At 38.1% G+C, this 16,738-nt stretch overlaps 1 protein-coding gene and 1 long non-coding RNA gene across 2 annotated transcripts in view; both read left to right on the top strand.

The window, feature by feature from the left end:
• Positions 1-1,029: 1,029 nt before the first annotated feature.
• LOC137405505 (uncharacterized) lies at positions 1,030-2,038 on the top strand. The gene is made up of 3 exons (XR_010979768.1): positions 1,030-1,111; positions 1,783-1,849; positions 1,976-2,038. It is a non-coding gene; the product is annotated as an uncharacterized lncRNA (long non-coding RNA).
• Positions 2,039-2,106: 68 nt separating this feature from the next.
• Positions 2,107-16,738, top strand: part of LOC137404138 (serine-rich adhesin for platelets-like) — a 16,735-nt gene continuing 2,103 nt past the window's right edge. The window contains exons 1-11 of the mRNA XM_068090293.1: positions 2,107-2,136; positions 2,175-2,280; positions 2,381-2,453; positions 2,948-3,049; positions 3,244-3,296; positions 3,440-3,565; positions 5,764-5,862; positions 6,075-6,142; positions 11,922-12,082; positions 14,924-15,058; positions 16,524-16,608. Coding sequence (XP_067946394.1) covers positions 2,107-2,136; positions 2,175-2,280; positions 2,381-2,453; positions 2,948-3,049; positions 3,244-3,296; positions 3,440-3,565; positions 5,764-5,862; positions 6,075-6,142; positions 11,922-12,082; positions 14,924-15,058; positions 16,524-16,608 — 1,038 coding nt within the window. The remainder of the gene's footprint in view (positions 2,137-2,174; positions 2,281-2,380; positions 2,454-2,947; positions 3,050-3,243; positions 3,297-3,439; positions 3,566-5,763; positions 5,863-6,074; positions 6,143-11,921; positions 12,083-14,923; positions 15,059-16,523; positions 16,609-16,738) is intronic.

Genomic DNA, 16,738 nt, shown 5'->3' on the forward strand with positions numbered 1-16,738 from the left:
TTTAATAAATTAACCTTTAAAGTGAAATCTACATTTCACTATTGTGATCGTGTTACTGACACCAAAAAAGTGCACCAGGATCTTGTCCGTTTAAAATCTACCAATTACATGGTATGTGGTTTTCATAGTTGGTCGTCATAATAATAATATTATGTCTCTTGATCAAATTTGCACATTGGTCAAGTCAAATCTTCATCACATTTCTATCACTTGTCAATTGTTTGTTGAAAGATTAGAGGTGAAATGAGACAGGTCTTTTATGTTCGAGACGAGACTCGAGGCACTTTCTTGTAAAAATTCGAGACACAGGACAGTAAAATAATGAGCATTTGGTGATGATTTCACTACACAAGGACTAGCGCACTTGATGTATGAAATTGATAAACCTCTTTAAATTGAGTTTTCTCCTAGTGTAAATGGTTTAAATACAACATTTTCATAGCGATATGCATGTATTTTTTGTAAAAAAAAAGTAACAAATACTGCTCTGAAATAGCGAAGTTATATATGTTTAAGAATTTTGAGCTTGATTGATAATAACTATTATAAACATGTTGCTTTGTACATGTATATTTTTACCATCTATTGAATAGGTCTTACTTTATTTCCTGCAACTTTATTTACCTTTTTCTGCAGCCATGTTTTAACAGCCATGCGCAGCCGCTTTAGTTTTATTTCCTGTATCGAGTTTGGCAATATTTAGGTCGGGGCGAGATAGATCCTAGACGAGACAGGTCGATACTCAAGATGTTTCGTTCCATCTCTATTAAAGATAGCAGCTGTAGCCATGCTACATGTTTCTATGAAAATGTTTATCTTTCTCGAAATATTCTGAGTGTTTCTCGAAGCATTCAGTATGTTTCACTACTGAATGCTTCAATTGCTGATGTACTGAGAGTAGTTCATCTTAATTTACTGTAGAAAAGTCTGAGTGTATGTACCCATTTTTCTTCCTTGAGCTTTTTATAGACAGTTTTTTATTATTATACAACCCCATATACTTACTTTGTGTGGTTTCTCATTTCGTTAGGCACAATGATAGATTCTGATAGCTCATTTGATGATCTGCTATTAGAGGGAAAGGAGGCGAGACAGCTTAAGAAGCAATCAGGTACTTTTATTCCAGGTGTATGGCGCTTCATATTCTTATAATACCTACTTATTCAAGTAGGCATGTATCAGGTATATAACTCATCATCTTCTTATATTACCTACTTGTTCAAGTAGACATGTATCAGGTGTATAACTTGTCATATTCTTATATTACCTACTTGTTCAAGTAGACATGTATCAGGTGTATAGCTCATCTTCTTATATTACCTACTTGTTCAAGTAGACATATATCAGGTGTATAACTCATCATATTCTTATACTACCTACTTATTCAAGTAGACATGTATCAGGTGTATAGTTCAACATATTCTTATATTACCTACTTATTCAAGTAGGCATGTATCAGGTGTATAGCTCATCATATTCTTATATTACCTTTTTTATCAAGTAGTGCTCTATGGTTTAAAGTCAATGTTCCACCGAAGCATATAGTGAGCTGCAGTTTATGTAGGTTACTTTGCTGACAGTTCTGTATTGTTATAGAATAGCTATTAGAATAGCTATTTAGAATCTGCTATATCGGTAGTGATGCCAGCAACTACAGGGTCAGTATCGTGAGCCTAGAGTTGAACAGATCTGCCATGCAACAACAGAAGTTAATTCTGCAGAAGGCCAGCATATTCATATATTCTTTGATGAATTAAACATGTCCTACTTTGTCCTTTACAGATATCATCAGCTACCAACTTGCAGATTTACTTACAGACGATGAAGATGATGGTTTGTGTCTTTCAAGGTACTCGCTATGCCTTCGGTAGTACTTCCTCACTCGCAAAAGTATTCAGAAAGACCAAATCAGTTATTGGTTCTCTATCATTAGAAAGATGAAAAAGGTTGTATTTAACATTTCTTTTGTTTTCAGGCCAACTGGCTCTGATAGTCTGACTGAGAATTCGGACTCTCCTAACAGTCTTTTATTATCACAAGCTTCATGCTCTGATCTTTCTCACTCTTCGTCTTCGGGCTCTAAGCGACGACTCACTTCCTCGATTGATGACTTTGATGGCCACCATCGGCAGTCATGTTTGACTGACTGCGAAGATTCCTCTTGTTCATCAAAGACAGACAGCGAGCTGCAAAGGGACTGTCAGTCAGGTGCGACGCATCACTTGTCTAGAGGTGATCAGTCCAGCCAGTCATCTGACGGTGATGAAGCTTATGAAAGATGTAAGCCAGCTTTTATCGTTAAAGATTTATGTATATTCCTTTACAAATCTCACGCAATCTCACTGAAGTCATTATCATGGGGTTGTCTTGTTTCCTATAGATTTAGAGAGAATTAGGGGAGGCCCTTACAGCCACCAGCAGCGCAACGCGGAGTACTTTACTGATGACGAAAGGTTAGTTTGCTGAAGCTTTTTTGCTTGTGTCTGTACAAACAATTCTCTAGGCTGTAGGATGGTACAAAGATGCCTCTCACACTCATTCCATAGACTCTTCTCGCAAAGTTTACTTTCGTTCACTATTATTCACCCATTATTTTTGTTCATTCTGATCATTCATGACACACTTTGACACACTCGCCTCTTGTATCTCTCTACTTTCATGAAAGTTTTTTAGTGTTTTGCATAAGCTAGCGGGTACCCTAAAACCTTTTTAATTTTTTATAAATCATTTTTTGTACAGGAGCGAAAGCTAAGTGTTTGCATTAATTACCAAAGTAATGACATCGTCTATTTGGGTCATGAGGTTGAGCTACTCTAGAAGCTTGTTCAGTACATTCATCATCTATTCCAATGCGTTCAATACTACAATGTCATGACGTTCTAGTTACAGTCCTATGTCAGCTAGAAGGATGCATTAACTATATTTCTATTTTTGCTTTGTTCACCAGTTTAGATGATTTCATAGTCTCTGACGAGGCTTCACTTAGCGGTGAGAGTAGCGCAGATGATAGGCTCTTCTATATCAAGACCACAAATTTACTCGAGGAGAGGTAAACTAGCTCTGCTCTACTATTTTCACTTTACTCAGCTCTTTGAAAGGTCGGTTTATTAGTGCTTTACTAGCCGCTGTGTTAGCTAGCTAGCTACTTGCTGACACATATCAATTCTGCGGTTACTAGTTTGTGATTTGCGTGATGTCACACATGGATGGGGAATGGCTAATAGTATATTTGGTTGTCTTCAGGTCAACTAGCGTTGCCGAGTCCTTATCATCTCAGGCTTCTGATGATTCAGTGGGTAGGTGCTTTACTTTAGTCTAGTCGGGTACTTAAGCTCAGCTTTATCTCATATGTCATGATATCATTTATCTTCTATTGTTTTTACCCTACCATGTACATTCAGTTAAATACGCTGCTCATTCATACATGTGTATATTGAAGAGGATGTTCCTCACTTCAATCTCTCCGGTGACATGACATCGATTTCCTTAGAAAAAACAAAAGAAGAATCAAGCTCAATATATCTACACAATTCAGTATCAAATGAAGGTTGTCTCAAAATTCCTGGTAGGCAATATATGTCATTCTCTGTATGGTTGATATGACATACAGCCAAACCTCAATATGTGAAATTAACCTTTTTGGCAAACATAAAACCTTTAATTGAACCCCACCTCTATTTGAACGCCACCTTGAGAGATGATTTGAAAAATAAACCGCCACTCTCCAATTGTACACCACCTCCGTTTGACCGCCACTTTTGACATTATTTGATCTTCATGAGCCCATAATATCAATTGATTAGTAGAAAAATGTCCACAAAATCACATTAATAATGAATCATTTACATCAATAACAATTAATTTTCTCGTTGCTCAATTCCAAAGCTTTTCGTTTTTTTTTCGTTAAAACTTTGAACGCATAGAAACATAGAATTAATTAATCACTCTCTCAGGTTAATAGTATAGTTTCTTGTTTAACGCGGTCTTGGTATTTCAAAGTGCATGTATATATAAAAAATGGTTTACATTTACGATGGTGGATGAACAACTAGTTTTAAGGTGAAGGTTGCGTTTAGCAAGCAAAATATTTACGCGTTGCTTTTGTGCTAAATGCTACCCGTAAAAGTATTGCCCTGCCAAGAATTAGTTTGAACTCTAATATCGACTAGATCAGCAAGGCGGAAGAAGAGTCGAGGTTAGAAGACATTGCCGAAAGTATTGCACAACCAGAAGAAGCTCGTTCCATTGAAAACAAAACTCAGAACACAGTTATTCAAGCAAACGATGGAAATATTTTAGTTTTAAAAACGGTAATTTTTTTTTGCATGTGATATATGTATGGTTTGTTTGTGTCACTTGTTCATGAACATATATCTTTGTAGCATTTGATTGATTATCATTATATAACTTATAAATTTGCAGATTTATAGCATATTATTTAATAGCATCCTTCCGGTTATCTTAACACGGCTTACAATGGATCGACGCTCATAATTCCTCTTCTATTGCACATAAAAAGCTAGTTTTGGCTGTAAACTGTAGCAAACATATCAATGAGTGCAATAAGCTTTTAATCAACATTGTTAAATATAAAATAAAAATTTGCATTCAAATTTAGAATTAAAAAAAATTCAACGCTAAAAAATATCATGGCACAGGCTATATATAATATCATCACGGATTAATTGCAATCAATAGATAACAACTGATAGAAATATTTCTCAGCTTCCCAATGCATGTTTTGTCTAGAGATCTTTGACAAATTAGAGGTAAGTTAGCAGATTGATTGCATCCAAAAGGTTTAACATCGCTCCGCTGGAAAAAAAGGGCAAAATATGTATAGGCGACATTCAGTTCGCCTGTAAAAGGGCTAAATTTATCTTCCCAAAATTCTGACAAGCTATTTAAAAAATACAACGCCAGCCTCTATTTGAACACCACCTCCAATTGACCGCCACAGGAGTGGTTGAAAAATAGAGCGCCATGGCGTTCAATCAGAAGTTTTACGGTATTTTATGTTAAAACTGACTCATTCCTAAGCAAATATTATTACAAAGATTCATTATATTCTATTTAATTCATTTTACAGCAAAAACACTTATTAATAACAACTTTGAGAAATGACTTGTATATATCGCTTTAAAACAAACGCAGTATAATACTATTTTTAGAAATCTAAAGGAAAAAGAGTAATTTACATTTAAAAACTATCAAGTAATAATACGTCCAATATTGCTACTTTTAGTGACACATCCGTGTAAGCAAAGATTTGACGATATGTAGATTCAGTGGTAGACTGATGCGTGTAGCTTACTCGAGCTTACCATAGATACAGTTTAACTCTACTAGATCTATAAATTTGAATTAATTTAGTACACAAATTTTTAATTATTTTTGTGTTATAATTATTTTTTTTATTAGCCTTTAACTTACAAAAGGGTAGTGTTTTGAGAATGTTGTATTTATTTTGTATGTTGATACAAATGTTTGCTATCGAAGCATTTTTATGTACAGGTTTAAATATATTGCATCGTGTGTGTTCTTATCGTATCTTGTGTACATTTTTGTATCCTACATACAATAAGGTATCTTGTGTACCGTGCTGGGTCATACATACAATATGGGATCCTATGTACAGTACATATGTACATTGTATCAGCAACCCATGGAAATAATGTCCTGAAGCATAGCTGATTTTGTGGAATTGCCTCATAGCTAACTGAGTCGCATTGATATTGAATTGAATTTATGACTATCCTACAGCTGCGAGAGCTGCATTGATATCAGATAGTGATGAATCCTTTGATGAGTTGATTCAGGAAGGAGTGAAGAACCAGAGGGAGGCAACTTCTCATCGTTCTGGTAAATATTGCATTCGTTGTCCATCTACACTCTACAGTATGTGACTGAGATACTTTTATGTGAAATGCTTGAGTTCCTCGTAAAAATTGGAGGGTTTTATTGTGCAAATTTTATTTGTTTAAACACTGTTGCCTCTCTCTCTCCCTCTCAGGACTTTTCATATAAGATTCTGTACGGTTGTTTCACTGTGCTACTGTTACCTTGGCTTTTAGATGGATCTTCAGACAGAAACACAAGCTCTTCACTCGCGAAGTCAAAGCAAAAAGATTCTCTTGACCTGGTGATGACATAATACCCATAGTTTTCCACTTATCATTTTCATTTCGTCACCGGTCACTCATTTCATCATGTTTCGTCACTCTCTATCCCCTCTATTCACTGACTCTCTACTTCCTCTATTCACTGACTCTCTACTTCCTCTGTCCACTGACTCTCTACTTCCTCTATTTACTGACTCTCTACCTCCTCTATTCACTGACTCTACTTCCTCTATTCACTGACTCTCTACTTCCTCTATTTACTGACTCTCTACCTCCTCTATTCACTGACTCTCTACCTCCTCTATTCACTGACTCTCTACTTCCTCTATTCACTGACTCTCTACCTCCTCTATTCACTGACTCTCTACCTCTTCTATTCACTGACTCTCTACTTCCTCTATTCACTGACTCTCTACTTCTTCTATTCACTGACTATCTACTTCCTCTATTCACTGACTCTCTACCTCCTCTGTTCACTGACTCTCTACTTCCTCTGTTCACTGACTCTCTACCTCCTCTATTCACTGACTCTCTACTTCCTCTATTCACTGACTCTCTACCTCCTCTATTCACTGACTCTCTACTTCCTCTATTTACTGACTCTCTACCTCCTCTATTCACTGACTCTCTACTTCCTCTATTCACTGACTCTCTACCTCTATTCACTGACTCTCTACTTCCTCTGTTCACTGACTCTCTACCTCCTCTGTTTACTGACTCTCTACTTCCTCTATTCACTGACTCTCTACCTCCTCTGTTCACTGACTCTCTACCTCCTCTGTTCACTGACTCTCTACTTCCTCTGTTCACTGACTCTCTACCCCCTCTATTCACTGACTCTCTATTTCCTCTGTTCACTGACTCTCTACCTCCTCTATTCACTGACTCTCTACTTACTCTATTCACTGACTCTCTACCTCCTCTATTCACTGACTCTCTACCTCCTCTATTCACTGACTCTCTACTTCCTCTATTCACTGACTCTCTACTTCCTCTATTTACTGACTCTCTACCCCCTCTATTCACTGACTCTCTACTTCCTCTATTCACTGACTCTCTACCTCCTCTATTCACTGACTCTCTACTTCCTCTATTCACTGACTCTCTACTTCCTCTATTCACTGACTCTTTACTTCCTCTATTTACTGACTTTCTACCTCCTCTATTCACTGACTCTCTACTTCCTCTGTTCACTGACTCTCTACTTCCTCTGTTCACTGACTCTCTACTTCCTCTATTCACTGACTCTCTACCTCCTCTATTCACTGACTCTCTACTTCCTCTATTCACTGACTCTCTACCTCCTCTATTCACTGACTCTCTACCTCCTCTATTCACTGACTCTCTACTTCCTCTATTTACTGACTCTCTACCTCTTCTATCCACTGACTCTCTACTTCCTCTATTCACTGACTCTCTACCTCTATTCACTGACTCTCTACTTCCTCTGTTCACTGACTCTCTACCTCCTCTGTTTACTGACTCTCTACTTCCTGTATTTACTGACTTTCTACCCCCTCTATTCACTGACTCTCTACTTCCTCTATTCACTGACTCTCTACCTCCTCTATTCACTGACTCTCTACTTCCTCTATTCACTGACTCTCTACCTCCTCTATTCACTGACTCTTTACTTCCTCTATTTACTGACTCTCTACCTCCTCTAATCACTGACTCTCTACTTCCTTTGTTCACTGACTCTCTACCCCCTCTATTCACTGACTCTCTACTTACTCTATTCACTGACTCTCTACCTCCTCTATTCACTGACTCTCTACTTCCTCTATTCACTGACTCTCTACCTCCTCTATTCACTGACTCTTTACCTCCTCTATTCACTGACTCTCTACTTCCTCTATTTACTGACTCTCTACCTCCTCTATTCACTGACTCTCTACTTCCTCTATTCACTGACTCTCTACCTCTATTCACTGACTCTCTACTTCCTCTGTTCACTGACTCTCTACCTCCTCTGTTTACTGATTCTCTACTTCCTCTATTCACTGACTCTCTACCTCCTCTGTTCACTGACTCTCTACCTCCTCTGTTCACTGACTCTCTACTTCCTCTGTTCACTGACTCTCTACTTCCTCTGTTCACTGACTCTCTACTTCCTCTATTCACTGACTCTCTACCTCCTCTATTCACTGACTCTCTACTTCCTCTATTCACTGACTCTCTACCTCCTCTATTCACTGACTCTCTACCTCTTCTATTCACTGACTCTCTACTTCCTCTATTCACTGACTCTCTACTTCCTCTATTTACTGACTCTCTACCCCCTCTATTCACTGACTCTCTACTTCCTCTATTCACTGACTCTCTACCTCCTCTATTCACTGACTCTCTACTTCCTCTATTCACTGACTCTCTACTTCCTCTATTCACTGACTCTTTACTTCCTCTATTTACTGACTCTCTACCTCCTCTATTCACTGACTCTCTACTTCCTCTGTTCACTGACTCTCTACTTCCTCTGTTCACTGACTCTCTACTTCCTCTATTCACTGACTCTCTACCTCCTCTATTCACTGACTCTCTACTTCCTCTATTCACTGACTCTCTACCTCCTTTATTCACTGACTCTCTACCTCCTCTATTCACTGACTCTCTACTTCCTCTATTTACTGACTCTCTACCTCTTCTATTCACTGACTCTCTACTTCCTCTATTCACTGACTCTCTACCTCTATTCACTGACTCTCTACTTCCTCTGTTCACTGACTCTCTACCTCCTCTGTTTACTGACTCTCTACTTCCTCTATTTACTGACTTTCTACCCCCTCTATTCACTGACTCTCTACTTCCTCTATTCACTGACTCTCTACCTCCTCTATTCACTGACTCTTTACTTCCTCTATTCACTGACTCTCTACTTCCTCTATTCACTGATTCTTTACTTCCTCTATTTACTGACTCTCTACCTCCTCTATTCACTGACTCTCTACTTCCTTTGTTCACTGACTCTCTACCCCCTCTATTCACTGACTCTCTACTTACTCTATTCACTGACTCTCTACCTCCTCTATTCACTGACTCTCTACTTCCTCTATTCACTGACTCTCTACCTCCTCTGTTCACTGACTCTTTACCTCCTCTATTCACTGACTCTCTACTTCCTCTATTTACTGACTCTCTACCTCCTCTATTCACTGACTCTCTACTTCCTCTATTCACTGACTCTCTACTTCCTCTGTTCACTGACTCTCTACCTCCTCTGTTTACTGACTCTCTACTTCCTCTATTCACTGACTCTCTACTTCCTCTGTTCACTGACTCTCTACTTCCTCTATTCACTGATTCTTTACTTCCTCTATTTACTGACTCTCTACCTCCTCTATTCACTGACTCTCTACTTCCTTTGTTCACTGACTCTCTACCCCCTCTATTCACTGACTCTCTACTTACTCTATTCACTGACTCTCTACCTCCTCTATTCACTGACTCTCTACTTCCTCTATTCACTGACTCTCTACCTCCTCTGTTCACTGACTCTTTACCTCCTCTATTCACTGACTCTCTACTTCCTCTATTTACTGACTCTCTACCTCCTCTATTCACTGACTCTCTACTTCCTCTATTCACTGACTCTCTACCTCTATTCACTGACTCTCTACTTCCTCTGTTCACTGACTCTCTACCTCCTCTGTTTACTGACTCTCTACTTCCTCTATTCACTGACTCTCTACTTCCTCTGTTCACTGACTCTCTACTTCCTCTGTTCACTGACTCTCTACTTCCTCTATTCACTGACTCTCTACCTCCTCTATTCACTGACTCTCTACTTCCTCTATTTACTGACTCTCTACCTCCTCTATTCACTGACTCTCTACTTCCTTTGTTCACTGACTCTCTACCCCCTCTATTCACTGACTCTCTACTTACTCTATTCACTGACTCTCTACCTCCTCTATTCACTGACTCTCTACTTCCTCTATTCACTGACTCTCTACCTCCTCTGTTCACTGACTCTTTACCTCCTCTATTCACTGACTCTCTACTTCCTCTATTTACTGACTCTCTACCTCCTCTATTCACTGACTCTCTACTTCCTCTATTCACTGACTCTCTACCTCTATTCACTGACTCTCTACTTCCTCTGTTCACTGACTCTCTACCTCCTCTGTTTACTGACTCTCTACTTCCTCTATTCACTGACTCTCTACTTCCTCTGTTCACTGACTCTCTACTTCCTCTGTTTACTGACTCTCTACTTCCTCTATTCACTGACTCTCTACCTCCTCTATTCACTGACTCTCTACTTCCTCTATTCACTGACTCTCTACCTCCTCTATTCACTGACTCTCTACCTCCTCTATTTACTGACTCTCTACTTCCTCTATTTACTGACTCTCTACCTCCTCTATTCACTGACTGTCTACCTCCTCTATTCACTGACTCTCTACCTCCTCTATTCACTGACTCTCTACTTCCTCTTTTCACTGACTCTCTACCTCCTCTGTTTACTGGCTCTCTACTTCCTCCATTTACTGACTCTCTAATTTTATTAGCGTACTGATTAATTTTCTATCTTTTTAGTATTTTGGTAACAACTTGTAACAACCTGTACGTCGCTGCCATTGTTTACTAATATCAGCTTTAAAGGTTGACTTGCAACAAAATTTACACTACAGTTATTTGGTATCATAAGATTCACCTTGTCTTACTCTATTGTGTTGTAGGTGCAAAATATGTGGAAAGGTGATTGCAAGCTCTTATTAGAAAAATATCATCGTCATTTCCTTTACTTTCACTGCTTAGGACATCAGTTGAAATACCAAAGTACTCATTATAAGTGTCCAAAATGTCAGAGTCCGGCAGAATCGGCAAAAAAGAAACGATTACTTTTCAGTACTTTGACGTTTATTATGATGTGTAATATGTTACTGTTATTATATTTCAAAAGTATTATCTGCGAAATTAAGTAATAGGCCTACATTTTCTTATAGATATACATCTATTTCTATGACAACCAGCTAAAATCTGTTTGGATTTCTAAATTCAGCATAGTTTTTTAGAAATAAATACAGAAATCTAGATGAATATCACAGCTTTTTGATATTGGTTGCTATGACGTTTTGAAATGTAAACAAAAATGTGCTTTGGTTTTCGTTTCGCAAACTTTCACACCAGTTTTCTTAGAACTATATTTTCGCACTAATGGTAAACATGCATTCAGTTTGTTGACCATAAAATCTGCTGTAATTAAGCTGGAATCAAGTTTTTTTCTCAAAATAGCTGGGAATTTTCTCCTTCAGCTACTAATGTAGATAACTCTAAATCTCACACACCCGACTTAACCATGGTTTCTGTGACATGGCCCATTTCTTTATTTTGCTCCAGTTTGCAAAAAACTTCCAGACACACGTGAATGCTAATGCTTGCTTTCTGTTACAGATACTGTCAAAACCATTCTACATTCAACACAACCAACTTTCAAACTGTGTATATTACACAGCAGTTTGCCATTTTACTTCTAATACTGCATTTCTCCTATTGCAGGGGAGAGATATAAACATATAATATTTTCCTTTCATTATTGCTGTTTATTGTACATAATAACACCCAGTACTTTACAGCTACCATTGCAGTTCTCCTATTGCACTGCAGTGCCATTCGACTGCTAATATTGCATTTCTCAACCATCAGTACCCTTTCTTTTACCATTATCACTTTGGTCGTGGGCTGTATGATGGGAATTTCTAGTATATTTTCAATGTTTGCAATGATAATAGATGCACATCCTTGTTTTCATGTTATAACTGTGCAATAAAGCATACGATATCTGCTCTTTCCTAGGATGTATCTTCTCTGGTATTGACTGACAGTGATGATCAGGTAATGATCGTAAGCGAACCTATTAAAACTTCTAGTAGACGACCTATTTCTACTAATTCTCAGACTTGCCGCCCTTTTGCTCCCAGGGGCTTTGGCAATAACTATACACCACCAACTAACAGGTAAGTTAGCATCTAGTTAAGCTATTGCCGTGTATCATGCTAGGTTGTCTCTGCAATAGTGCTGATTGTAGGACAATATTTAACAGCAATCTAAAGCATGTGACGATGACTTCAACAATCGGAGATACTTTGGCTGTCTTAGCTTTATCCACAAGAATGTGTTATTTTCCCATTTCTATAAATAGCAGTCTGACTTACTCTGCTTCTCATTATATAGATACAGTGCACCCTCGAGATCCGATTACCCTGATATAAGATTTTTTCACCTTACGAAGTGGAACATGGTAAGACATTCACCTCGCCATACAAATTTTATTTCACCATACGAGTTCAAGAAAATTTTTGTCGGAGTTCGAATTTGGCAGTCGGTGAGTTTATTACGTACGTCGAAATAACAGACCTGCCAAAATGCGGTTCGCCGAAAACATTTTCACAACCTTTAGAAGAGGCACGATGACCGAATTTTCTCAGGTCGGCTTTCCATGTGGGAAATTTTGTGAAAAGCAAGAGCAAATATTCATTTTTAGCATTATACTCCATATTTTTATAAACTTTTATTCAGCATACAATATAACTACATGTATCTATATTTAATTTGTTAGCTATGGAATCTGAGACCGATACAAACGCTACAAGACGAAGGAAAAATTATTTTTATGACAACAAAATTGGAGGTCATAAATAAGTTAAAAGAAGGCGCTGGTATTGCTAATATTGCCAAGGAATATGGTCGCAATCAATTAACAATTGCGATTATTGTTATTAAAAACAAGAAATTCGTTAAAGCAAACTCAAGGAGGAGCTTAGGACTGGCGACTTGAAGGAGTTCAAGGCACGAGATCTGTATTTAAGTTGAGCATCCATTTAGTAGTAGCAAGTAAAAGAGAAAGAAACCTACATCGGCAGAACAATGTCAAGTGTTTAATTTACTGGTGTCTACTGGTACATAAAAACAATACCGTACGATGCATGTATTAGGTATATCATTAATTTATCTTCTTTGTGTGGCGTGTTCTTCATGTTGTATTCACTCCATGTTTGATTTTATTTCATGTTTAATTTATTTCATTTTGATTTGTTTTATTTTCTTGTTTAATCATGACTTTGCAGGTAGGCCTCTTTTTTACTACGTAAATATAAATCATGTATGTATGTAACTCTTATATAACTAGCTACTCAAGATAGTTGGCACATTCACATTACTTTCTAGAATTTGTTAAAGCCTTGCCTTTTGGGGTGTAAATACATACAAACTTCTGCATGTACATTGATTCTTGTGCACATTTCATACAAGGCAAACTACTGTACAACCTTTTCTGGACCCTCTTATAAGCGTTAGCTAGCTAGCAATTTCCTGCATTGCACCAGCATCTACAGTGCACCAGCAAGCATCATCCTCAATAAGTGATGAAGTAAGCTATTTTCTACATGGCACCAAGTTAGCTTGTTTTTTAGAGCATTCTCTGCACCAGCAGGAAAGCTGTGTCTTCCTGGCCATTTCTGCTTTTTATGACCCTAAAGTATAAAAAATTTTCTTTCAAAAACGTTGTAACAAATTGGAAAAAACAATTGGACAGGACTAGACAACCTTTTTTAGCCTGCCAAAAAAGTCCATTTCATTACGTAGTAAATTTAGTTTTTAACTGTATTGTAACATAATCAGCATTGATACGTCTTTGCCTCTTTTCTGCTCTACTCGCTACATGTACCATCTCAAGTCATGTTACTCCAAAGGTATGTACGTCCTGTATAATTAGCATTGATACGTCTTTGCCTCTTCTTTGCTCCACTCGCTACATGTACCATGTCAAGTCATGTTACTCCAAAGGTATGTACGTCCTGTATAATTAGCATTGATATGCATTTGCCTCTTCTCTGCTCTACTTGCTACATGTACCAGCTCAAGTCATGTTACTCCAAAGGTATGTACGTCCTGTATAATTAGCATTGATATGCCTTTGCCTCTTCTCTGTTCTACTCGCTACATGTACCAGCTCAAGTCATATTACTCCAAAGGTATGTATGTCCTGCATAGTAAATAAAATTTCACTTTTTTTTTTCGGTAGCCATTAAGTGGTCAAGTGCACGAGAGGCCACTTTTGGTAACTGCATCGCTCGGCCTTTCTTGTTGAATTAGGTTGAAAAAGGTTTTAACCAGACACGCTAAATGTCAAAGTGGAGACAGCAGCTGATGATGAATAAAATTTTTGTGGTATAAAGTTGAAATTCAGTAAAATTGTTGAAAAACATACTAAAACTCAGTTTCAAGTGTGAGTTTAGTAAGCTAAACTTATTTGAAGTGGACTGAAAGTTTATGTTATGCATACGTCTTAAAGGTAAGAACTTTTTACCGTATGTACTGCACTTAGTCACACATTATGATGTTGCATTTTACAGTATTGCAGAACATAATCACTAGGTGCACTTAATACAATGCAGCTACTGTAGGTAACTATAGTTACTAATATTGACATACTATTTTGTTACTATTTTTCAATATGTACAGCATTTTAATAAAATGTTGGACGATTTTTACCATTTTTATTTTGCATTGTATAATTACAATGGTTTCTATACCCCTACATACAATTTTTTCACCATACGATGCCAACCTTGGAACGGATGAACATCGTATCTCAAGGGTGCGCTCTATGTGGTTAATGGCTCGAAGTAGAGCAAGCACGTAAACTTCTGTTCACAAGCTATCTCCATGTCCACGAACTTCCTTTCACACAAGTTGGCATTAATTTGTGTTTATCTTGTTCTGTCAATTTGTATGGTGCTGGTAGACCCGTTACTGCAAATTGTGTTTTGGGGTAAGTTTCTATTGTTCATTTTCAGAACATTTTCTGAAAAAAAGCAGCCCGTATTTCAAGCAAAGACTGAGCCGAGGCTCCGAACGACTGAAAGCAGTTTTTTGTCATCGTTGTCAACTCATCTTGATAAAAATCAGCGAAGACACCATGCTGCTGAGAAGTAAGTGAGCACTTAGCATTAGCTCAACTTGACAGAGTTTTGTTGTAATTGAACAATGCAGGAAGTTGGACGACATCGAAAGCTCAGTCTATCACAGGTAATCAGTTTGTTACGGGTACTTGATTTGTTAAAGGTACTTGGTCTGTTGCCGGTACTTGATCTGTTATGGGTACTTGGTCTGTTACAGATACTTGGTATGTTATGGGTACTTGGTCTGTTACAGGTACTTGATCTGTTATGGGTACTTGGTCTATTACAGGTACTTGGTCTGTTACAGGTACTTGATCTGTTACGGGAACTTGGTCTGTTACATGTACTTGATCTGTTACATGTACTTGGTCTGTTACGGTTACTTGATCTGTTACAGGTACATGAGCTGTTACGGGTACTTGATCAGTTATGGGTACTTGGTCTGTTGCAGGTACTTGATCTGTTATGGGTACTTGGTCTGTTACAGGTACTTGGTCTGTTATGGGTACTTGGTCTGTTACAGGTACTTGATCTGCTACGGGTACTTGGTCTGTTACAGGTACTTGGTCTGTTACAGGTACTTGATCTGTTACGAGAACTTGGTCTGTTACAGGTACTTGATCTGTTACAGGTACTTGGTCTGTTACGGTTACTTGATCTGTTACAGGTACTTGAGCTGTTACGGGTACTTGATCAGTTATGGGTACTTGGTCTGTTGCAGGTACTTGATCAGTTACGGGTACTTGGTCTTTTACAGGTACTTGATCAGTTACGGGTACTTGATCTGTTACAGGTACTTGATCTGTGACGGGTACTTGATCTGTTACAGGTACTTGATCTGTTCTAGGTACTTGAGCTGTTACGGGTACTTGATCAGTTATGGGTACTTGGTTTTTTACGGGGACTTGATCAGTTACGGGTACTTGATATGTTACGTGTTTTCGATCTGTAACGCGTACTTGATTCGTTTTGGATACTTGGTTTGTTACGGTTACTTGTTCTGTTACAGGTACTTGAGCTGTTACGGGTACTTGATCAGTTATGGGTACTTGGTCTGTTGCAGGTACTTGATCAGTTACTGGTACTTGGTCTTTAACAGGTACTTGATCAGTTACGGGTACTTGATCTGTTACAGGTACTTGATCTGTTCCAGGTACTTGAGCTGTTACGGGTACTTGATCAGTTATGGGTACTTGGTTTTTTACGGGTACTTGATCAGTTACGGGTACTTGATATGTTACGTGTTTTCGATCTGTAACGCGTACTTGATTCGTTTTGGATACTTGGTTTGTGACGGTTACTTGTTATGTTACAGGTACTTGAGCTGTTACGGGTACTTGATCAGTTATGGGTACTTGGTCTGTTGCAGGTACTTGATCAGTTACAGGTACTTGGTCTTTTACAGGTACTTGATCAGTTACGGGTACTTGATCTGTTCTAGGTACTTGATCAGTTACGGGAACTTGATCTGTTACGGGTACTTGATCTGCTCCAGGTACGTGCGGGAGTTTAAGAAATACAAAGATGAGCTAGTGAAGAGGCTCAATGCTTTTTACAACCAAAATATATATGGTAACAAAGTAAGTTACGATACTGTTATCTATCTTATTACATGCTTTTTATCTCATTCAGCAGTTAGATTTTGGTTTTGTCATTCTGTTTATCAAACTTTCTGGTATCCTTGTTTCTTTACCGCAATGGCGTAGTAGC

Source organism: Watersipora subatra, chromosome 9 (assembly GCF_963576615.1).
Source record: "Watersipora subatra chromosome 9, tzWatSuba1.1, whole genome shotgun sequence".
Classification (NCBI taxonomy): Eukaryota; Metazoa; Bryozoa; class Gymnolaemata; order Cheilostomatida; family Watersiporidae; genus Watersipora; species Watersipora subatra.